The sequence below is a fragment of the Aulostomus chinensis genome, chromosome 11 (genome assembly GCF_037954235.1).
Source record: "Aulostomus chinensis isolate RoL2024-O1b breed Wild chromosome 11, RoL_Achi_v1.0, whole genome shotgun sequence".
In the NCBI taxonomy this organism is placed as follows: Eukaryota; Metazoa; Chordata; class Actinopteri; order Syngnathiformes; family Aulostomidae; genus Aulostomus; species Aulostomus chinensis.
Genome location: NC_141330.1, coordinates 9032501 through 9056750, shown reverse-complemented (window position 1 = coordinate 9056750; position 24250 = coordinate 9032501). Strand labels below are relative to the sequence as shown.

The window sequence follows — 24250 nt, the reverse complement described above, 5'->3', positions numbered from 1 at the left end:
ATCTCAGTTATTGTTTCTTTCAAGTCCATTTGCTAGAGTGCAGAGCCATAACAACGGAAAAATGTGTTATTGTCCCAGTGCTTGCAAGCTGCACTATACAAGACTACAACCCCAGTAGTGGTCACAGAATTGAATCGGGGTCTCTGTGCCAGTGTCTCAAAAAACAAACAAAAAAACTGCACATCAGGAGCCTTACCAAAGCTGGTATTTGGCAGAGCTTTCATCTAGAAGCGTCTTGATTCAAGGCCAGTGCACAATCACACGCAGGGTTGTATTGAGAATAAAATCCAGACCCTTGAACAATGAAAAAATAATAGGATCTAATATATCCTCCTTTATCATTTTTTTTCAGCACTCAAGCTCTTAACTGTATATGGGCAAATACAATGATGCCTTCAAACCTACAGGGTCTTGCTGAGTGTTAGATATACGGACGCTTGTGGTCAATACATAATAAACCTGGAAAGGTGGCACATGGGCCAACCTTTTTTTCTGGACAGATCCTTTAAACCTATAGAAAAGTGACATTCTTGACTAAAGTGCAATTCTTAAGGACATAAGTGATGGGAAGGGCTTGTAATTACTTGGACACATACAATTCTGTTGCCAAGTATATATTTATCAATGGAGTGTACAAAAATGCTTTCTACCTGCACATCTTTGTTAAAGCTCCTAAAATGGAAGATGTATGGTCGCTTCTAACTATCTTGTTGGGTGTTTGTATCATTGTGGTCACTGGATGGTAATCATAAGCTACTTGAGATTGCAGAGGTGGTTCTATACTGGCACTTTTTGTATTTGAAGTCAGGCCAAATGGGTCTTTTGGTATCAGAAAAACTCATTTCATCACATCACAAGTGCCACCCTTGGGTCCAAAATGGAGCTTGTCAAATCATCAAGTTTGATAGGTAGGTTGGGAATCAATCTAACTCCCCAATAATAAAAAGACAATGCCTGAGGGAGAGAGAGTAAGAGAGAGAGCCAGCAGAGACCGATTCCATCAGGATAGAATAGTGGCGCCCCACCCTGCACGCCATACTGTCTGTATCAAAGCTATTACTCTCAGCAGTGGAGAGGATGTCAGTAACAATAACAAAATAATAATGCAAATTGAGAAATTCACACAGACCTGAACAAAATAATGAAAGCCTAGAATAGTTATTGAGACATTAGTGCGCTGGAAAGGCCAAAAGAATATCTTCCGCTCTTGCTCTCTCACCCACTCTGGCACACAAATACACACACATTGATTGCTCACAAGCAATCTTGAAGAACATGGAGAATGGAGGAGCTTCATTCGAACCCACTTGACAGTCTATCGCCCACTAGCTTGATAAAATGGCAGAGTCAGTGGGCTCTGAAGGCCATTAGATGTTTTAGGGGATGGCCTCAACTCCTTGTCCCACTGACTCTGTGCTTTTCTCCACTTAACTGGGGATCAGGCAGAGGACATGAATGCCATTAGGCGTCGAAGTCAGCCAGGCAGGGCGATGAGCAACATGGCAGGCAGGAGGACGCAGGCTGATAAGGGTGCGTTCATTTTATAAGCCACAGTTGCCTCGAATGGGCTGCAGAGAAAATTAGGATTTAGCTTTTTCTTCTTTTTTACTTGCTTTCTCTCATTTATGCTGCTTCACTCATATTTTCCTCTCTGTTCACAGCCAGTGTTTGTCACAAGGTCTGGTGTGGAGTATACCCTTCCTCTTACTGCTCTCCTCCTCTGCCTCGCCTTGCTCTGTTTCCTTCCCACCTGGCTATGCCATCTCCCAACTCACTCCATTTTTAGTTTCTTCACCTACTTCCTCCTTTCTTATTTCTCTCTTCCCCATATTTGTCCCTTCAGCTGTCTCCTATTAACCTTGTTTATAGCTTACATCGTCCCCTTTGAGATCCTCCTCCTCTTTCACTCTCTATTCCTGGCACAGCTTTCTCTTCACACCCTTTCATCCACACCCCCGCCCCCCATTCATATTCCCCCTCACAGACAAATGGTGGGAAATATGGAAATGTCAGTATGACCAAGCGGGGCATCAGAGAAGATTGTGTTAATATGACAGTGTTGCAGAGTGTTGTAGCATTATAATAATGTGTGTGTGTGTGTGTGTGTGTACATGTATGTCATGTGGGTGCTAAAGACATAATTATAGGTGACAGTACTTGTGACATCTGACTACTTGAGGATGTTGAAGAAGGCACTCCGTATGTGGGTGCATTTGTTTATTCAAGTGCGTTTGGTGACGTTTTCTGGTGTGTCACCTGCAGGCAGGCAAGCTACTGTAAAGTAGAGCAGCGGTGACACAAGTCTTCTGTTCCCTCCAACCCCCCCTTCTCAGCCCTCTCTGTCTTTGTTCTATCTTACCCTTGAACCGTCTTTTATTCTCTGGTTCCCTTAGTTTCTGTCCTTTCTCTCTCTCTCTCATGTGTTTAATGTGACCACTGCTCTCTAAATATTTATACTGGCAATTATTCTCTCAAATGCCGCATCGCCTCAGCAACTCTGATGTCTTCATGTATGTGCACACACACGCACACACTGTTCTCTGTGGCTGCCATTCTAATGACACAAAGTCTCCAAGTCTTCAGGGTTTGGGGACCATCAAGGAGGATGAGGGCATGCAAGTCTTTGTATGTCTTGTGTGTAATATTCATTTCCCCGGGGCTATAGAGTCTCATAAGGCCAGCCTGCCTCTCATCTGAGCTCTGGCAAGGGTTGACCTGCGTTGGCTCTCCTCTTATTGCCTCTGAATGACAGACAGCAGGCCCAACTCTGCTCTGCTCTGCCCCCAAATCATGTGTGGACACTGTGTGTGTGTGTGTGTGTGTGTGTGTGTGTGTGTGTGTGTGTGTGTGTGTGTGTGTGTGTGTGTGTGTGTGTGTTGTTTTTGTACAATTTGCACATGTGAACACATGCATCTGAAATGTAAAGCAGAGTGATATATCTTCAGTGCTATTTTATGTAATGACCTCTGGTATGTCAAGCTGTCTGTTCACTCCAATCAAGACAAGTGATCAAGGATTTCAGTAGCCCCTCATCGCCTCTTCTCTTCCTCTGCTGCCTCCTCCTGCAACTAAAATACAACTCCCAATCCCAAAGCTAATCTGCTGCTAGTCAGACTAGTTCATTTTGATCGACACTAGCGTGATCCTCAGGAAACGCTCCACACAACTTCACATCACAGACCACGAGCGTGACAATGAAGATATCATGAGATGTTAATTGGTAGGAGTGTGTGTGCGTGTGTGTGTGTGTTCGCTCGCACACATGCTATTGTGTCTACTCATGCAGTTATGCACATGTGTTCTAGAGAGAAAGAGAGCAGCCCAATAAGGCTCTGTGCTGCTCCCATGGGCTGCGTAGTGGTTGTCCAGAGGTTCCTCTGTGGCTACAAGGGGGTTGTTTTGTGGTTGTAAATTGGGCTGGTCCTGGGAGAGCTGGTGTTATTCTAGGAAAGGCTTGTTTTCCTCCACTTTCCCACTCTGTCTATTCCTCGTTTCTCCCTCCCTTCGTCTATGTTGATATCTCCCATCTCCCCAGAGAAGAAAAGGTGTGGTGTTGCCTGTCAAAAAAGAAAGACAGCACTGCCCTTTACTCTTATCTCCCAGCCTACGGGTTTCGTGTGTGTGTGTGTGTGTGTGTGTGTGTGTGTGTGTGTGTGTGTGCGTGTGTGTGTTCCGTAGGCCCTCTAGATAATATTAGTTTCAACACAACAGCTTTGGCTCAGCACAAACTCAAACTGGTTGAACTAGATCCGCAAGTAATTGTTTGTCCTTAGGGGAAATTGTGTTTCATCAGTGCCGTTGTGTGTGTGCAGCTTGCTGGTGAAAACATTACTAGTTGCACACACACACACTCTCACACATGTACTGTAGCCCTGGCTACAGACATTTGAAGTTGTGTATCCGCAGGTAATCCACTCTTTACTTGAAACAGGTGCCATCTTGCTGACATACACTAATGCGGGTTTACTCATACAAGTAATTACATTTTCACAGACCTGGATTACACACATACACACACACAGGCAGATTGTCATTCTAAAGCTCCTATTTCTCACACACCAAGAAAAGCATATTTATTTTGACTCTTTGCTGTTACACAGGAATGTGTCGGTGCAGCAAATGGCAGGCTATAGAAAAGCGTAACCCATCCACATGATTTATGACCAATGTGCAAGAGAGAACTGCTTTTCCCTCTCTTTTCCAGCACACATCCTGTCCTTTTTCTTTTTTTTCCCCTGGCCATTCTGTCCACACGCACAGTCATGGAGAGATACTAGACTCTTGGCCTACTTGCCCGAGTTCATATCATGCTGTCCTCTGTTGTACTAGACACCTCCACACTGTCCTCATTTATCATCAGGCTTTACACCCATACTTTTCCTCTGCTCCCTTTTCTTTGTCTCCTCCTGTGGTTTGAGAAGAAACAGCAGAAATGAATTTGTCTTTTTCTATGTCTTTAGGAGCATCAGGTCAGAGGGTGAAGGTGGAGCCGGAGGTGTTGTCATATCCTGGACAGACAGTCAACCTGCGCTGTGCCTTTTCTGACGCTACGGGGATTCAACTCACAATGGTCAGGGATGAACTGTCATAATTCAGTTGTTTTTCTCTCTTTTTTTTTTTTACTACGTATTTGATTACCTCTCTCTACAGTCGCAGCTCTAAATTAGGTTTGCGGCATGAAATTCTAATAAAAATGTCTGTTTTCACCCTGAGATTGCAGTTCCATTGTGCTGACTTCACACAGTACAATTTGTTTTAAATTGCTTGGGACTACAATTTGCTATCACAATTCAAGCAGACAGGCACTGCTCAATAATAAAAAAAAAAACAAAACGTGATAATATGAGTCCATGTGCCTTGTTTACCCAAAATATTAAAGCTTAATCTAAGGAATCGTAGCCTACAGAAAAAATCCTAAGGCTAGTAATAGGTTTGATCACATTGAGGCTTAATGCTTTTATTGCTCCAAACAAACAATACTAAGCTTCATTTTGCTGTAGGGGATTGAATATGTTAATGGGAGCACTCCTTAGTCGCATCTCAATGAAGTGGAAAGTCTCTTAGAGTAGCTGAGATGGAGAGTACCGCTGCTGAAAATGCACATCCATATTCATACAGTACCTGCTCCAGTTATGTGATTTTAATGCTCTGCATGCTGCCCTGTGGAGTTCACAGCAAATGGTGGATATTTTGAAAATGCTTCCCACTTTTACTTATCAACAATATGATAATGGGGCTTGTTTTTTCCCTGTGTGCATCCTAACCACTGACCCTGATCTCACTCACACACATACTCACAGGTCACATGGATCTATGAGCCCAAGGATGGAGAGAGGATCAATATCGCTGTGTTTCACCCCAATTTTGATCCCAACTATCCCGACTCCCCTGTCAAAGGAAGGGTCAGCTTCACGTCAAGTCCTCCCAACCTGGTCAGCCCCTCCATCCAGATAAGCGATGTCAGGATGACTGATGAGGGGAAGTACATCTGCGAGTATGCTACCTACCCCAGTGGAAATGAACAGGGAATCACCTATCTGGTTATGCTTGGTAGGTCGCTAACATAATCCTCTTATTGTGTCAATGACAAATGAACCATCACATTCGGATAAAAAAATCAAATGTCAGATTTTCGACTGATCTTTAACGCGTGTAAGATTAATCCAAATGTAGACAGAGATGTTGCTGCTAATCTCTTCTGTTTTACATTGAAATCATCACCACAAGCAGGTGGTGGTATTAGGAAACAAACTAGAAAGCAATCGGACAGCACAAACATCTGCCAAATAAACTACGAGGATACAGAATATGAACACAGTATCATCAAAATCCATTCATAAAATTCCCTTCCAACCATCACAGATCCACAACACAATCCATACTGTCCCTGGGAGGTCGGTGCTTGCCTCTCTTATTTAAATATGTGGCCTCAATAAATTTAATCTAAATGTGTGCATATTTTTTTGAAAACCGTTTTTTTTTTTTTTTAAACACAGATCAGAAATACAATCGAGGATTTTAGGAAGCTGAAATGTCCTTCTAACCATTTCACATGGACTCAATGAAATTGATTGAAATTCATGAATGACATGTTCGCAGGGTAATCCAGATTGCTTCCAAGAGCTAATTAAATTGGTCCATTTCACGCCAACAGCACAAACACACACAGGTGATCACATTACCTCCTTGGCGGAGGTAATGGTGTGAACGCTGATCGTCTCAATAAGGCTGATAATGCCATTTCACAGGTCATGTCAAGCTGGTGCGACACATATCAACATTGCATATTTATAACACATAACAGTAGCAGTCCAGAAGCTTCCGCAGCATTGAAGTTGTTAACGTGATGTCGAGAGCTTTAGGTGTTGTGCATTTATTCACTGATCTCTCCTGACACCTCAACCTGTGCCTGAGATCATGTTTTCAGCTGACGCCTCAGACTGTAACAATGGTTAGGGTTAGTTACCTCCAGCATTCACATCTCTCCAAACACCAAATGAGGAAATGGCTTACGTTTGTCAGACTGTTTAGTTTATTTTACACTTATCACACTGAACAGCGAAGATTTTAGGTGAACGGTTTCCGTAGTGGCACTTTATGTAACAATAGTAATGGTAACATCATTGAAGCTCATAATGTTTTAGCTTCCCATCCCCCTCAGTTTTGAGTCTGTATCTCTGGTCTGGTGGGATTTACACAAGTTTCTTTTTCAGTTTGATTCATCATAAATATTACACTACACTGAGTTGTAGTTATACAGGTCTATGAAGAATATCCTGGATGTAGCTGGAGGAATTGCAAGATGTGATCTTTTGGTTCCGGCAGAGATCTGTCGAATTTTCCTAGTCTTGAAATACCTTTATCTCCACACTATGGTCATGCTGCTGCGTTGCAGCTGTTCTTGTTGGTGTGCAGGTTACCAAAGCAATTTATGTTGTTTTTCCTTAAAGTGGTCATTTACCAGTCAATAGTGTTACGATTTACCTCACTCACTATTATTATAAATGCTAAGTACCCTCCGCCTACCTCTCTGAATCTCTTCAGCTCCAGCCCTCCACCAAAGGTAGCATACAGGTTAAAAGCTTGTCCAGCACAGCTTAATTGCTATTATAAGCGGTATTGTCAGATCAATTGTGTTCTCGTTAATGCAATGGAACCATTGGTCTAACCTTGGCCCAGCAGCCGTGCTTCTACTGCGCTTTCTTTCCTCGCCAGCGCATCATGCCCCCCTGCCTCCCCTTAGGCAGTATATTGATCCGGCTGCTTGTCATGCTCGCTGTCAGCTCCTGTCCTGCTTTCTCTCTTCTGATCCCACACCAGTATCTGGGAGGGCAAGTGAGGAGGAATAAAGAGTGAGGGAGAGGTTGAGGGCTGACAGTGATCATTAAGTGGTTTGCTGTATGGAAATGCACCCTACCAACTGAGCAAATTGTTTAAAAAAAACAGTGGGTGATTGGGGTAGAGAAGGAGTAGATTAAATAAATGGAGGGAGAGTGAGTTTTAGGTTATGATGTGATTGCATGGGTTCTAGTAATTTAGGCTCTGAAGAGGGAAAACATTGACAGCAATGGAATTTTGCATTTCCATTAGCCAGGCAGGAGTCTCAAAATATTTATCAATAATGGTGCACATTATCTTTTGCCTCAGCTGTCTTATTTCCATTTCATCAATCTCAACATCCTTTAATCTTCTCTGTGTCTCTTCCCCTCTTCGCTGACTGTCCTTGCATCACTCCATCCATCAGCTAAGCCCCAGAACTCTGCCTCGATCGTAACAGTCGAAGCAGGCACTAAGCCGGTTGTTGTGGCTCGCTGTGAGTCTTTGAATGGACGCCCTGCTGCACAGATCTCCTGGGTGACCACGGCCAATGGCAATGCGACAACGGTGTCCAAGCAGGGTGCTGACAACACTGTGTCAATAACCAGCGAGTACCGCATGATTCCCACAGCAGCAGACAACGGAAAAGACATCAGCTGCGTGGTGGCACACAGGACTCAGGTCAAAGCTGAGAGCTTCCCGATGAAACTGGCAGTTCAGTGTAAGACACCACACACACACACACACACACACACACACACACACACACACACACACACACACATTATATTATTTCATGAATGCCTTTGCTGTTAATAATAAGTTTTACCTGTTACAAACCTTGCCGTGATTAATTGAAGTCAATGTTCCGTGCTATTTTTCCTTCTCCTTTCTGTCATTCATCTGTCCGTCTCCCAGATGCCCCTCAGGTGTCAATCGTGGGTTATGACAATAATTGGTATGTGGGTCGTACAAATGTGGCACTCACCTGCCAGGCTACAGGAAACCCCGTTCCCATCTCTGTCCAGTGGAAGGCGTAAGTACCAGCACATCCTGCCTTGTCGTCTCTCCCTGTTTCTTTTAATGTTTCTATTTCCACTACTTGCTTTCTTCTCTGCCCCTCATGGCAGGTTCACAGTCCTCACACAGCTGTAATCAGCACTTTCATTATTACCACTACAGCCCTGCTCTCTGATTATGGAAATAGCCACATAATTTTTCATAATGGACTCTGTGACTTGAGATTTAACCCTTCTATAATGAGAAACACAATATGACTTGCTCATTCCCTTTACCCATATTATCAGCTATTTACATAACCGTGACTAAATTTGATAAAACGGAAAGTCTGGAACTTGAAAATGGAAGAGATTAGATTTTGGATCCCGATCCACCAGTTTTGATTTTTTTCTCCCTGTCCCCATTGTATTTTCCTCTGCTGTCTGATAATGGATTGCCTCTTGAGGAAGGGAGGAACTGATTGGTTTTGCACTGATGATCAAGATTAGTAGAATTTGATGAAATTGCACAATACAACACATTTCTGTAAATGTACATCTATCAAATGCTCTCATTGTGCTGGAAGCCGAGCAAAAACCGTAGTTCCATTTTCATTTTTTCCCTCTTTGTCTCTGTCTGTCCGTCTGTCGTCACTCACACTGCTACATGCTCATGTCTCTAGTATGACAGGAGAGCTACCTGACACAGTCCAGGTCAAAGACAACCAGCTGAAAGTACTGAAGGTGGATGAGGCTGTCAACACCACATTTGTGTGTGAGGTGAAGAACCGCATTGGGATTGGCCGGGACCAGGTCACTGCCATGGTTCGAGGTGAGTTTAAACACTCCCAAAATTGCACCCCAAATATTCAGTTTTCCGAATAATTAAAAAAAATTTAAACTATTCTTAAACTCACTTGCACATTTTAGATTGTTTAAACCTTTTGAAGAAGATCTCTGTACACCAGAGTGTGTGTGTGACAGGTGTGAGAGAAATACAGCTTACAGTATAAAGTGGAAAGAAAGCTCATGCACACTGTTTTGCTTGATTGCGCTTAAGTTTAAAACAATTTTTCAGTCTGTCTGACCTTCTTTATATGGAAAGGCACCAAAAGGCGTTTATTTATTTATATATAATATAAACACACACACACACACAAATTGGAGATGTGTATTACCAGTCAGAAAGTTAAAAAAAGAAAAGATTATTAGTACAAGACTATCTCCAACCAGTTTTTTGTATCTGGATTGTTAAAAATTGTAGATAGTGACACAAAAGTTTTTGGACTTTTTGGTGTCATGATTATAAGACCTCAGAACAAATTGGGTGCTGGGGTGCATAGAGGGAGGCTCTCATTAATATGTAGTAATAATAAAAGGGGCATAGTGTATCTTAGCTGTGTGACCTGATGTCACACTGTAGCGGCCAAGCATGCCAGCAGGATCAGACTAGAAAAATCCCCAGGAATAAGCACTTAATTATGGTTTACCATGTATTCTCCGGTGTCCTGAGCAACACAGACCATGAAAGAGAGTCTAATCACTGTTGTCTGGCTTGTAAAAAAGTGATAACAATCACCTTTCTTCAGTTTAAGTCCATTGGTTTTGAGGATTCATGTTGGGTCACGCAAAGTGACACCCCCGCCTCGCCACGCAACCTCCACAGTGCTCGATTTGCTCTGAAACCAGCCAAAGACTATTGTCTTTCAAATCTGCTGCCTGAAGTAGATTCAGACCTTGCTTGCAAAAGTTCTAACAGACTGATGAAGTATGTACAGTAAATGCATCAGTGAAGCGGTGAGCATTTTAGAAATGAAATGAAAAACACTTATGGGGCTCACTTGGGCCTTGTTTATCATCTAAACCTTCCTTTGGCTTGTATATGAAAACATTTATATCCTATGAACTGGAACCAAGTGCACTTTCATCACACATGCTACATGTATTATGATTTCATTTCTTCCCTGGGGATGTACCTTGTTCCACCACACACACACACACACACACACACACACACACACACACACACACACATCAGTGCTGAGGGCTGCCTTGGGTGTGTAGTGCAGGGTTAGAGGGTCCAGCTGCTCTGTCCATGGTGTATATACAGTATGTGTCAACACTTCATCTTTTCTCCTCTGTGTCCCATTACTTCTGAATGCATGTTACATTTCCCTGTTCTTTTGTGCTCAGTAATCCAGTATTTCCTTGTCTCAATGGTAGCCAAGATCGCCAACCACACACAGATGTTTGGTATCACACTGCAAACGGCTCTTACAGTGGGATCTTTGTGGTAGTCATTAGGTTTGTTAGCTCACCTACTGTCGGCTGATCCCTTCATCAATGGCTTGCTTTTGCTCGATTCCTTTTTAATGAGGGATGAGAGGTCATCCCATGAATGTCACAAAGCAACTTTTTCCAAGTAGCCTTGGCCATCAACTTAAAGCAAAGTCCATGAGAAGTAGTTGTGAAAGTTTTAAAGATAAGGCTGCAATCACTTATGATGACTTAAAATGGATTTTTTTTGTGTTGCCTGGTTGGTTTTTTGCTCATACACACATTTTTTGTGTGCAAGTTGTTGTTCAACATACATCAGTCTTTGTGCTGTATTGTTATACCACCTCAGTTACAGCAGGGATAAATCAATACTTCCATTCTCTACTGTTCCTCAATAGTTTTAGTTGCACCCCTCAAGTGTTCACTCCTACATTTTACCTCATACAAAATACATCGTTCTCTACTCCTCTACTAGCTGTCTGCACTTAACCGGAAGTTATTTTCTGCTGACATGGAGGGAACCTTGTCCCTAATGGGGGAAAAGTGCTTTTCTTTGGTGGCTACATCTTAAAAAAACCACCTGCTCCTCTGTACCCTCATTTTTGTCTGGCACTGTCTTGTTGTCTATTTTTTCCTTTCTTTTACTCTCACCCATCATCCGTCTTCTGGTCCCTTGGCTCCATATGGTGCCACAGCATGCGTCACTACTCCTCTGGGGCCACTCTGTACTGCTGCATAGTGTAACTGGCTTCTGTAGCAAAAAGGATGTCACTATCTCCTGTGGTGTATTACAAGCAACAAGCAGGGAAGATGCAAAGATCTGAGGAGCAGAGGGGAGGAAGATGGAGGCTGCTGCTTTTAGTGACAGAGTCAAGGAACGTGCACAAGGATAAAACTAGTGCCAGCATGCAATCTTCACACTCAGCGAGGGAGAGGGCATGAGGGATGGAGGGGGGAGAGAGAGAGAGCTGATGCTGACGGCATTTAAAACTCCCATAGGAATCTTGTGCCGCTGCATCCTATCTCCGCCTTTGGCCACCACTATCTCTTGCTATAGCGTGTGTCTGTCTTGTCTCCAAGCCTCTCAGAGCGGATCAGTCACCCTTTGCTGCTTCAGCTGCCGGCTGCTTCACTCGTCATTTCACCATCCGTTCCTCTCCCTCACTCTGCCTTCTATCCCACATTTCCCCATCTATCCCATTCTTCTTCCCCCTTTCTTGTCTTCCCCCTTCTCCATCCCTGATTTCTTCCCATCTTGAACATCCTGCGCTATTTATTGTGTCTGTCATCGCACTCCCACATCTCATTTGTTGTCTTGTGGTTGACCACCTCCTCCCTCACTCCTCGCTTGTTCTCTGGTGAAAGAAGAGAGGATGAGAGGTGAACTAAATGTGCTGGCGGTTAAGAGGTGGGCCAACCACAGAGTGAGTAAAGGTTTTTAGAAGGGATGAAGAGAAGTAAGAATGATTGAGTCAGTGTTTGTTCAAGTGAAAAGAAAGAAGGTGTAATAGTGGAGCAAGATGTGGAGTGACTCCAGATGGGGGTGCAATAAAACCTGTGGAGGCTAATGTGAAAACATGTAGACAAACAGGGCTAAGAGGGGCTGACAGGCGTGAAATGGCCAGCACCTGCTACATCGCAGGTCCCCAACTACTGTCTACTGCACAGCTGCACGAGTCTCACACTCGTCAATTTACACACCAGTGTGTATGTGGGCGTGTCCTGTAGACCTGGAGGCAGAAGGAAAGCCGAACGTCCTCTCCTTTCCTCACCACCTCTCATCTTTGATGCAACACACATGCACAAACATATCTACTACTTCCCCCAACTCTTTCCTTCAAATAATCTCTTGCTAGCCATCTTTTTCACTGCTCTTTTCATTGCATCTCTCATCCTCTGTTAGGCCATGTGCGCTCGTCATCCTCTTTATCTCTCTCAGGTTGTCTTTCAGCCTCCGTAAGTCTGCTGCTGATCTCCCCGCTCAAAGGAGACTCCTGCCCCTAGTATTCTGTCTCTCTCTCTCTCTCATGCCATTGCCGTCTCTCTCTCTAAGCTTAACTCTTAAATACCAATAGCTCTAGCTTAATCACAGCTTAGTAGTCTCCATCCCTCTATTCGCGACTCCTCTCGGGGGGGGGGGGGGTCTTGTGTGGCTAACCCAGATTCTGTCTATCTCCGATCTTTTCCCCGTCACTCCTTACATAGGTGGCTCAGCTGAAGCTCAAAAAACTCGATGCTCCCAACTGAACCCCCCTACACAGGTTCAGAACCACTTCAGTTAACTGGAAAACAGACTTCCTCTCAAGTCGGTGCATTTGCAAAGTCCTCTAAGAAGACAGTTCAAGGGCAAGGGGCTTGGCAATTTTCCTTCTGGGTTTGGTTGTGTGTGCCTCTGCATCTGTCTGTGCGTCTCCGGCCATGCAAAAATAGCCAGATAACAGGTCTGATGGAGCCAAGTCTCCCTGCAGCTTGCCACTGGCCCCCTGCCCACCCCTCATTAGCACACATGCACACACCCCTGTTCAATAACTTAACGTGCTGAGAGAGACTACAACTAAGCTACACTCCAGGTGCAGCCCAACCCAGCATCACACCACTTATGACCATGATTGTGTGTGTGTGTGTGTGTGTCTGTCTGTCTGTGCATGTTTTTGGAAAGCTGCAGTAGAGGTTACTTCTGCTCCATCTCTCTAATTACTTGCGGTCACTTGGAGCTTATGATCGTGCTGGACATGACTTCATAAGAGCCATGCTGTTTTTTTTGGCTTCCACAGTATGCTGTGTGTTATGGGAGGGAGGGCAGCACGACTGTAGTTCTGTATGTATGTTTGTTCTGTCTTTGTTTTTGTTTTTCTTTTGGTTCACACAGCATGCATATTGTAAATTTTCTGCTGGCTCATCCAACAGCATGTGTTTATGTGATGTCCTCTCCTAACCCACTAAAATAAATTCCAGTGGTGCTTTGTTAGGATGTGTCCCAGTCTGTAGTGGGCCAGTACTGAGAGCCCGGGGTGGCTTCTTTACATCTCTCTTGAATCTTTCAAGTGTTGTCCACCAGACGGGTGGAATTAAACATGAATGTTCAACCACAAAAGGAATCACCATCCTAGACTTTTAGAGAGCTGACTTGAGCAATGCATTAAAAATAATTGGATGAGTGGAATTTAGGGAGAATCGGCATCAAATGTTAGTGCCATTTCCTTTGATCTAACTGCAGTGTGTTGCAGTCCCAAGTTTACACAGAGATTATTGCCACATTGCATGTGCTGGCACTCCAAGGAGCCTAAGGTGGAAATGCATTTCTTGTGTTCCTGTTGCAAGTTGGCGCTGAGGGCAAGGTCTCACTCTCGTGTGTGAATAGGAATGATTATAACTGCTAGAAGGAGAATCACTTGAGAGCAGTAGACAGTGTATTTGTAGAGGCTGGTTGGATAAATTGATAGAAATAGAAAATGTACCTGTGTGGAATTATTGATAATCTTCCCAGGGTAAATGTTGAAAGGGAAAGCGCAGAGTAGGAAAGCGATGAGAAGCAACATGACAGAAATATGGATGTAAATTAGAAGTGGCAGGCAAAATTATCTTCGAGGAGACTGTAAGAGTCTAAGCAGAGACATCTGGAGAAGTGGTGGAAGAGATGGAGAAAAGGGTCAGCGGAGGAGAGGCAACAATAGAGGGAGAGCGGAAAAGAGCCCAGGTGTAGACAGGAGAATTCTCCCATATTTTTCTTGAGTAGAATCATTGGTATGAGAGTAATTCTGATAGTTTCCGGCACACTTAAAAAGAGCTTCTGTTGCATTTCAAATGCGAATGACAATGTGAATAGGGCCGATTCACTGCTGTCAAATTTAGGCAGGGATTTCAACAGTGGAGTTTACCGATTAATCCTCTGCGGGTGAAAGTGAAACGGTCAAAGGGTGCTGAGCTTAGCTGAGGGTTTTTGACCACTCTTAAATGGGGCTTAAAATTAAATAAAACATTTTTGGTTTCTTCTTGTATCTTGAGAAAACAGGAGCTGTTTGGAATGACTGATAATCTGAATATACTAAGCTGTGTTATCCATAGTACAGTAGCAGATAGTTATGGGAGTTGTTTTCTTAATTGTTAAACCTTCACCAGTGAATCGGATGTTACTCTGGCAAAAAATGTGATGTTCACAGACAGTAGTACTTCAGTATGGTGATTTCATGATGGTAATTTAATGGTGAGGCAACATTAAATTGGGAATTAACTATGGGATGAGTGCACTTACCCATACAGCTAATGGTAGGTGGTGAATTCACTTGTAAGGTGTCTCAGTGCTGCTTTCAATGGACCAAACAAAATGATTATGAGCATATGAATCAGTGTTTTAATATATTAAATTTACGAATTAGCAGGGGTTCTATAACCAGGACCTAAGGGCAGGATATTAAACCACTGACAGGCGTTACAGCCTTGAATAAAATTGGATTTATCTGTTTTTGATGTTGTTGGATTGAGTCATTTGTCATATTGAAAACACATCATTTCAGTTGTTTCAAAGAGCATTTTAATGCTTCCATTTAAGAAGTTTTACCTTAGAAATGTTAAAGATACATCTCCAACAAACGTAGACGGAACAAACTTGAATCTTGTATAAATCAAGCACATTCAGTGATTAATGTGCTATTTTAAGCTCTGCAGATGACGCATCACTGCAGAAACACCATCATGTGGAGTAGAGTTTATGCTACATATCTGTCTGTTTTTTTTGTCGAGTTAATAAGATTGTTTCCAAGTAACTTGAACTGTGGAGCGTGGTTTGTTTTTTTGTTTTTTTTCATGTGCTTCACAGTATAGTGGATGCAGACAACAGGGGAGGAGTTGACCCTTCAGTCCAGCGATGTTCTTGCCATACTCCCTGCAGACTGATTTATACAGGATGATCACATGGGGGGAAACGGTCACAGGCTCTGCCCGTGGGGAGTTGTCATAGTCCCTAAAAGCATTTAGAGCCCTGAACCCTTGGCCCTGAAAAGCCTGTGTAAAGCAATAGCACTGTGTTGGCTGTCTTTACGAGTTTGTGAAGCCTAGGTATAAAACCTCAATTGTATCCGTGTTTGTGTGTGTCTGTGGCTCCAAATATTGTGAAGTGCCATAATTGCATGCCTTCTCAGATTATCTGATGTTTTCTGACTGAAATCCTAATGTACTGTAACTAAAGACCAAAAAACAAACCCGGCTTTAAATGACTGAAATGTTTTTGTGATCAGTAGAATTTAAAAAATGACTATTCCTCAAGGAAAGGAATGGAGTAAAGTATCCATTTATGTTTTGTATAATTGGCACTAGTATCTAAAGATGTAATACCCACCAGTCTGGTGGCTGCACTGTCTGAAAAAGCAGTTTTATTTTCGCTGTCAACACGCTGTTTTAAAATACTGAGCAAGAGACAGGGAGAGAGAGAGAGAGAGACGGAGAGAGAGAGAGACAGTGTGTATGGCTGACAAGTCGTATGGGACAACCTCGATTTAGACACCACAAACACTCCAAAAGAAACATTGCACTGGACAGCGGAGTCCTAGTTATACCTACCAAGCTCGTCGGCACTCAAAGCATTCAGAATAACCTTAAAAACAGTTTCTTCTCAAGAGTTTGTGTGTGCGACTTTACCACTAGCACTGGAGTAAAAATGGACATACATGTAGGGCCAAGAGGCATTCAAGCAGTGCCTGTGGTTTACAGAAGCAGAGAGGGGTGCCAGTCTGTCCCCTGCTCTCCCTTTGTGGCTTCCAGGAGAAGTTGTCATTCCGCTGTGTCACTTTGTCAGTCACTTGCCTCCACCACCTCTTCCTCCTCCTCCTCTTCATCTCATTTCCAGCCTCCACATCTTATTCATCATGCTTTTCACCCGCATGACCTCCACCTGTTCTGCCCGGCTCAGGCCACCTTAAAAGTGAGAGTCTGCTTGCTCCCCTCCCAAATTGCTGTGTGATTTGTGTTGAGCAGAGACGGCCTTGGACAGACCATTGCTGTTGAAGGGCAACATAGGGGGAATCATGGCTGAGGCGTTGTTGTGATGTGGTTGTGGGAACGGGGACAGGAGCAGCAATGAGGAAATGTCAGTGTAGCACAAATCTCAGTACACAGGACTCTCTAAGAACATGGTATTTCACCCAGATGGGCGTAGTTTTACCGGACAAAGCACTGCATGCTTCATTGAGCTTTGACAGTCTCAACCTGCACTCTGTATGAATGCATGTATAGAGTATCATAACATTTATGAACCTATGACAAGTATATTTGTTCTCAAACCTACAGTGTGTACGTAGAAGAAGATGTTCTGATTTGGGCTGATGAGTTTTGCTATTGGACATAAGCACTTTTCTAGTTGTAATTTTTAAAATTTTCTGGCCAATAGATGCTGAGAATGACTATGTATTTGTCACAACTGTCGCCATGCCAACAGCTGGGGCTGCACATTTAATCAAATTTAATCACAATTTGCAATATGGCCTGCTGCAATTTTCAAATCACAGACAAGGCTCTGCATTTGTTAAAGGTTAGTTGTGTATCAAGATACTGCACCATTTCAAATTAAATATCATGGTGCTGCAGAGATGTCCTGCCTGTACTTCTACAGTTAAAGAAAAAGATTGTGTGGCACAGATCCACACAATCGCATATTTTATTTTAATGGAGGTTCCCAATGAAAATGAGAACAATGTTGTAAAAATCAACATTCCCTTCAATATTGCAAATCATATCACGATTGCAATATTGGTCTATATAATCTCAATCAGATTTTTTTTTCTAATTGTGAGGCCACGTGCTCCCAGCAGCACAAGGAGCAATAGTCGGTAAGATAAAATGTAACTCTGAAGTTACAGTGTTGGAGGTCTTCTGGAGGTCTGAAGTTAAGCTCTGTGACAGTTTTGATAGCTTATGCAAAAAGTGACAGCCAATCCAGTTGAGTCGAGGGGAGTGCACATCACTGTAACGCAGTCTTGTGTGGCTCAAGTAAGGCACCATGCCAGGGTGAAATACAGTTATTAGGGAGTCCCCTCAGTGCGCGCGCACACACTCACACACACACACACACACACACACACACTCTGACACTTCAGCATTCTTACACACTTCATTGAAATCCATTCAGACCGGCACCACTGACATCATCCAACCCTTCTCTCTTCTGTTACTTCTGTTCCTCTCCTGTATTTTCCATCATGTTGCCCTTTCCTGTATCTCCTTTTCTTAATGATGCCTCCATTACAACTCCTATCTTCCCTGCACACTGTTCTTTTCTTCCTCTCAACCTTATTCCTGTTTTCCCTCTTCTCTCCCTCCCTGCCTCTTCTCCCTCCTACAGAGCCCTCCGTGAACCCATCCAATGCTGGCGTCGTGGCAGGAGCTGTGATTGGCTCCCTGCTGGCTCTTCTTTTGGTTGCTGCTCTCATCGCCGTGCTTGTCACCCGTAGCCGCAGGCAACAGCAAGGTTACCGAGCCAATGGCGGCAGTGACATGAAGACACGCATATTTGGTGGCGGCAAGAAGGCCAGCAAGAACGGCACAGGTGGAGGCACGGGCAGTGGTGGAGTCGGAAGTGGGAACAACAACGGCCCGATCTATGTTTACAACGACAGTTCATCCCATCAGGGCCTCGGGGAGAAAAACAACCACCACCAGCCGCTCACCATAGGTGGGCGACCTGAGGTTGTCGCCACGACACCCACCGCCCAAGACATCCTGCTGAGCAATGAGTTAGACGACGCAGAGAGGAGAAAGTTTGACGAGCTCGAGGAAGAGGAGAGGTATGACCACTTCACTGGAGGTGCCCCAATCCTGCAGCTTCGCCCACCACATGACCAGGACGAAATGATCGGAGATTACCTGGATGATGACATGGAGTCCCAGCGGGATGGCTCTGTCATCTCACGGACTGCTGTCTACGTATAGAGGAGAAGGATGAGAGGAAAGGAGTGATGGGGTATTCCTCCTGTGGATTTTGTGGCTCCAGGGTCTCATCCCTGTTTGATGGAGAAGAGAAAATGAAACCACTTTTATTTTTTAAACCAATTTGATTTTACATATATCCTATTATTAAATCACAGTGCGGCCCCAGACTCGACTGAGGGAGGGTGTGATTAGATATTATGAAAGGAGTCTTACTGTTTTCTGGTCCCTTAAAAGTGCAAATCAAGCATAAAAAAACAACCTGTCTCCCACTGCTTCTGCTCATGCTACCACTATCACTGGGAAGCTGACAGACAGACTAAAAGAGAGAAATTATGTAGTGTGGGAGGAGGATAATGGCATCATGATACAAAACTTAGCTATAGAGGTTGTATCCTGCTTGCATATTCACTCTTATCTTGAACAAAACAGTAGAAGTGGAAGGTGTTGTTGAGCAGTTCTGTGTTGCCTGCTTTTCTCAAGTCTCCTGTGGGAAACCTTTGTTTTGGTAATATGATGTGCTGTGACAGCTGGTGGTTGCTCATGATGGGTTTTTAGTTTTTTTTTAGTTTTTTTTTGTAGGAGGGGGGTGTACTTGTTGGTAAAAGACAGTAAGCATGGAGTGATTTACAAATGAAAAGTTTGTCTGCTGATTCTCTTTTTCCACTCTCTCTGCCTTCCTCTCAAAATTAAAAATCACCCTTGTGCATATAAGTGACTGTAAACACAATTTACTAAAGTTTAATGAACAAATAAATCCTTATTTGCTGTACAAATATAAGCCCAGCAGAATATAACGGTAGTTTTCCAAGCTTCAGAGTTTTTAATCTAGTTAAGAAGGTATTCAAACTTCCATAATGTGCCTGGAGGTAAGAGACGGTAAACAAGAGAGGAGGGAATGAGGTGTAGCTGGTCTGACAGGGTCAAGGGATGGAGAGAGGGATGTAGGAGGCTGGAGGACTAGAAAAGGAGCACGTCTCTTCTTTTCTCTTCCTCCTCATCCCCGTCTCTTCAGAGTGCTCCTGACAGGCGGAGCTTGATTGGTAATGAGCCGTGAAGCCGCTCGCATAGCTGGGACCAACAGATTGCCACCACTTCTCGTTTATGACGTGGCGTTTCCTTCCCCCCTCCTTCCTCCCCATTTCTTCTTTCCCTATCATCCCTCCATCCCTTTTTCCCTCTTCATCCCCCTCTCCCAGTGTTTATAGGGACTTTATGATTTATCCAGGGCGGTGTCGAGGTCAGGGCTACCAAGAGCAGAGGAGTATTTTACTGCTCCTGATGTGTCAAACGCCCCACTTACTCTATTCCAGCCCGACTTGCCCTGACATGCTAGGACTGGATAATCCACCTGGAGTGTCCATGTTCATGCTGCTGCATGGACAGTTTCCTCAGTAGAACAGCATCCCACCCCCTTTATTGTCTAATTGCAATTAATTATTAATGCAATCTGACTTTTATCTCAGAGGCTTCTGAAGTTCCTCTGGGATGAGAGGGGAAACATCTGCAAGAACTTCAAGCTGCTTTTGTTTGTCACGCGGATATAACAGGACCTGTGTAAGTGTGAATCCTTGCTGTGGCATCTCCTCCCTTATTTAAGAAAACTGCCAGATGTAACAGAGTTCCAACCTATAACCACACTAGTTCTGATAGATTTTCAATGAGATCATGTAATAACTCTTCCAATGGTGGTGGAGTGAATTGATCTGGAGACTTAAAAGGTTGCCACCACAGTGGAATCATATTGACTTACAGGCATCAAGCAGTGAAATGGCCCCTTATGAAGCAGCTTCGGGGTTGATTGTCTCCTGACTATGAATTTATCCTTCTAACGAGTCACCGGAGGCCCCCTCAGGCTAATGTTACTCCATGGCTACTGTACAAAGCTGTCTTCAAGGCTCAGTGTATACGTTTGTATGAGTCACAGTTTCTGTGTAGCCACAGAATGAATGTCAGACAATCTTGTAGCTCCTCTGAACATGCTTTTCCTGGCTTTCTAATTAACTCTGTATGACCCACAGGCAATGTTGTTAGCATGGTCTAGCAGACTGTAATATGGCCCAGCTGAGATCTGCGTTGCAGCATGCTTCAGGTCATAGGTCAAACGCTGGGTGACCCATCACCAAGGGCAAGGATAACTGCACTTGGATGCCTCTTGTAGGTGTTTTAACCTTGAACAAGGGAGGTTAGACACAGAGCTAAGAGCTCCATATCAGGTACGGATGGTGCTATGGAAGAGTAACACGAACTGCAGTTTTTCAAAATTGTTAAAGGGGAGGATGGAGTCCCATCCCACAAAGAGAACAATTACTGTGGTGAAACTTTATCACTTTCACAGTCATGACAGAGAATATGAATACACTCAAATTGAGAGGAAGACACTCTTGTTGAACTTTCTGGAACATACTTACAAATGATATCGCAGGAATGCAAGTGAGGATGTTTCCTGACTGTAGCTGAACCTTACCTCTTTTATGCAAGCTAATTGATGTGGCAGGAAACACTTTTTAGATGGTGTAGTCCAATCACTCAGTTTGTAGTATGCAACTTATTAAATGCTACTAGCAGACTGCTAATTACACTGCAAAAAGTGTCTTTTGCACTGATGGGGCCTCTGAAGTTTGTTCTGTCCTTACTGATGTCCTCTTTGATGTTTGCCAGAATAGCGTCAAAGTGAAAGAAGTTTGTCCTCTAACGACGACAACACTCTAATAGAGTGTTGGATTCTCAAAAGTTCTCTTGTCTTTCGTGAACTCATACTTTGACTTTCTATGTCTCTACATGATACAGAGCAGCAACAAATCATCAATGTAGCAATTTTCCTGACCTGCCGGTGACATAGCTTGAGCGTGCATGGCGTGCTCGGCAGTGCTTGTTTTGTTGTGGATACATAGTTACCGTTATAGTAATCATTCTTGGCGTGGACATCGCCTTTAACCTTCATGGAGGCAGAGAGATGGGAGAGAGACAGAATGGCAAAAACAGAGACTGAGAAAAGTATGGCAACCTGTGTTAGGATTTATCATCGAATGGCCTTAGTTTATACATATACACAACTCTGTCAACCTGGGGTACCGCAAATATACAGTACGACACAGCTGATTTGTTGCTCTAAAAAGGAAAACTTATTTTTGCACTTGTGTCACCACTACAAAGAGAAATATGAGTGTAATTTGTGGTTTTCGGGGTCAAAATAGTGACAATGGACAAACTGTTCTATGTACATTTTGGTGTGAGGTATCTGTGTACTATATATGTGAGCATCTTTATTTTTCTTGTGAAAATGTGGATATTTATGAAAAATGTAAATATCAGATTGATGGAGCCAGTGTTGTGGAACTAAACAGGAAGGTGTTAAATGTCTCAGAAGGCATTCAGAATGTAATTTTTACTTAAGTGAATACCTCGGTGGTTTGGGTGTTCAAAACACACTGAACTGACTGAGTTTACCTGAACTGTGGATTTACTTTTTGGGGGGAGAATTATGCTTCTTTTGAGTTTTTTTTTGTTGTTGTTGTTGTTCAAGTTAGCTTTGCCTGCATTTCCTCACAATAAGCACACAATATTTTTTTGCACAATTGGCATCTCCCTCTCCCTGACAGACACTCTGCACAATGCAAAAATACACACAATACTCATAATTTATCAGCTAACTTCACAAGCGCCTGTGTTGCATCTGAGTCAGCTGTGTGTGTGTGTGTGTGTGTGTGTCTGTGTGTGTGTTTTTGCGTGTGTGTTGCGATGCATGGGGATATCTCACTGCCATTTGGGGTTGTTACCTGAGTCGCCACCCTGATTCACGGTGGAAATTTGGCTGAAGATCTTGTTCACCGGCACACGTTCTCACACACACACGCGCACACAGTACATATACATAAGCAGACTGCAGTGAAACATTCGCCCACACAAACACCCCTCAGCCTCTCTCATTATGCTCACTCCCACAGCCAAACTGTGCAGAAGACACCTCATACCTGACAACTCTGCCATCTCCTGACATAATCCCACACAAATGTGCTCGAAGAGCTGCAAACAACAACAACACACACACACACACACACACACAGAAACTCTTCGTCTTTCCTTTCTTCTCGCTCACTGGCTCTGTCAGGGCTTGTATTGGGTTCTGTGTATGTGGAAAGAGTTGCAGCGCGATGTCACCCCGCTCCGCTGCTTTCTATCCCCTAAATTGTCCAGCTGGTTCCTGAATCAATGACCATGTAGAACAGAGGTAACTGCACAGTCAAGCACACACACCTTTCACCCAGTGTCAGAGAAACAGACCTTTTTGGAAGCGTTCTGTCCGTTTTTCTTTTATAATACACGGAGCGTTCATTTAAAAAATAATTTTTAAAAACCCCATTGCGCTGACCTCATCAGATTCCTTTCAAATGCTTTTTAGCTTCCTACTCCCTAAAAATGTTGTTTTTCGGTTTCGTTTGCTTCAGCCACCTTCTCCACCTTCACCACCTCCACAGAAACACCATTTCCACCCACCACAACATCCAATAAAAAAAAAAAAAAATGCTTTTAGAGGAATCTGCAATCCTGACCCAGGGTCCGGCACAAGGTTGCGTTGAAAAAATATATTTCTTTTTCCAGAAAGCCACATACTGTTTGCTTTTTCTTCGGCTCCAAACATCTGATGACTAATCAAAGCCTTAACATCTCCCATCTCACTCACATGCGAGGAAAAAAAGCTTACAGTGTAAATAGTATAAATATATAAATATGTAGCAGAGAAAAGAATTACTAATTTATGGTGTCACGTTTGTGTATTTCTCAGTGACAGCAAAAGCATGAAGGATTTATTTTCTCTTCTTACAATTTCTCCTCTTTCCTGTTATTTTGCAGTGCTTTATAATTTATGTTTCTGAGTGCTTTATTCTTGACTGCTGCGCTGTGATCGCCGCCAAAATCCTGGCAAATGTGCTTCTTCTATACAAATGAACTGTACACACAAGAAAACTCCAAAATGTGCATTTTATCAACTGCTCTGTGTAAAAGTTTTCTTTTTGTATTTTTTTTAATTTTAGATTTCTTTTAAAAGAAAAAAATGAACTAGAATTGTTGTCACCACATCTGTCATGTCTTTATATTTTTCGTATTTGGTTGCTATTAAAGATTTCTTGATTTTTGAAATGTTTTTGGTGTGTTTCTCCTCTTCCTCCTGCTGTTTTTTTTTAACACTTGAGGTAAGCTGGATGATTTAGGGGCCAGATTGATGAGAAGTGCTTATCATTGATTCTCACTGATTAGATTTATAGATTAATTGATCTGGATATAAAGTGGCCTCTCTGTGTGTCTCTTCACCCATCCTTCACACACACACACACACACACACACACACACACACACACACACACACACACACACACACACACACACACACACACAACACCCCCGTTGTTTATTTTTCCTACTCTCATTTCCTGGTCTGGCTGTTTGTCTCATTTCAGTTTTGATAAAACTGCTGGTGTGTGTGTCAACAAAGGTGTGATGAGAAACTGAGCTCATGAACAGGAGTCATTTTGTGTGTTATTGCCCTGTGCTCAAGCTCCGCCCCCTCCAGTTACACTCATTTATAAACGTGTCGTGTTTGGCTGATGTGAACTTGCTGCCTTGGTAACAGATATGAAGGAGATGGTGGTTGTTTTATCTGAGCAGGAAGATGGAAGATATAGAGCACTTTAATACATCCTTGTAATGTATTCAGTGGGGCTACAGCACCTCTGAGACAA

General features: G+C 43.3%; 1 protein-coding gene across 1 annotated transcript in view; it reads left to right on the top strand.

Moving 5' to 3' along the window:
- The window catches only part of LOC147253128 (poliovirus receptor homolog), a 52074-nt gene extending 28370 nt beyond the window's left edge, over positions 1–23704 (top strand). Inside the window, exons 2-7 of the mRNA XM_086218167.1 lie at positions 4461–4570; positions 5301–5550; positions 7745–8038; positions 8236–8353; positions 8999–9147; positions 17926–23704. Of these exons, the coding sequence (XP_086074293.1) occupies positions 4461–4570; positions 5301–5550; positions 7745–8038; positions 8236–8353; positions 8999–9147; positions 17926–18512 (1508 nt within the window). The 3' untranslated portion in view covers positions 18513–23704. The remainder of the gene's footprint in view (positions 1–4460; positions 4571–5300; positions 5551–7744; positions 8039–8235; positions 8354–8998; positions 9148–17925) is intronic.
- The last annotated feature ends 546 nt before the right edge of the window (positions 23705–24250 follow it).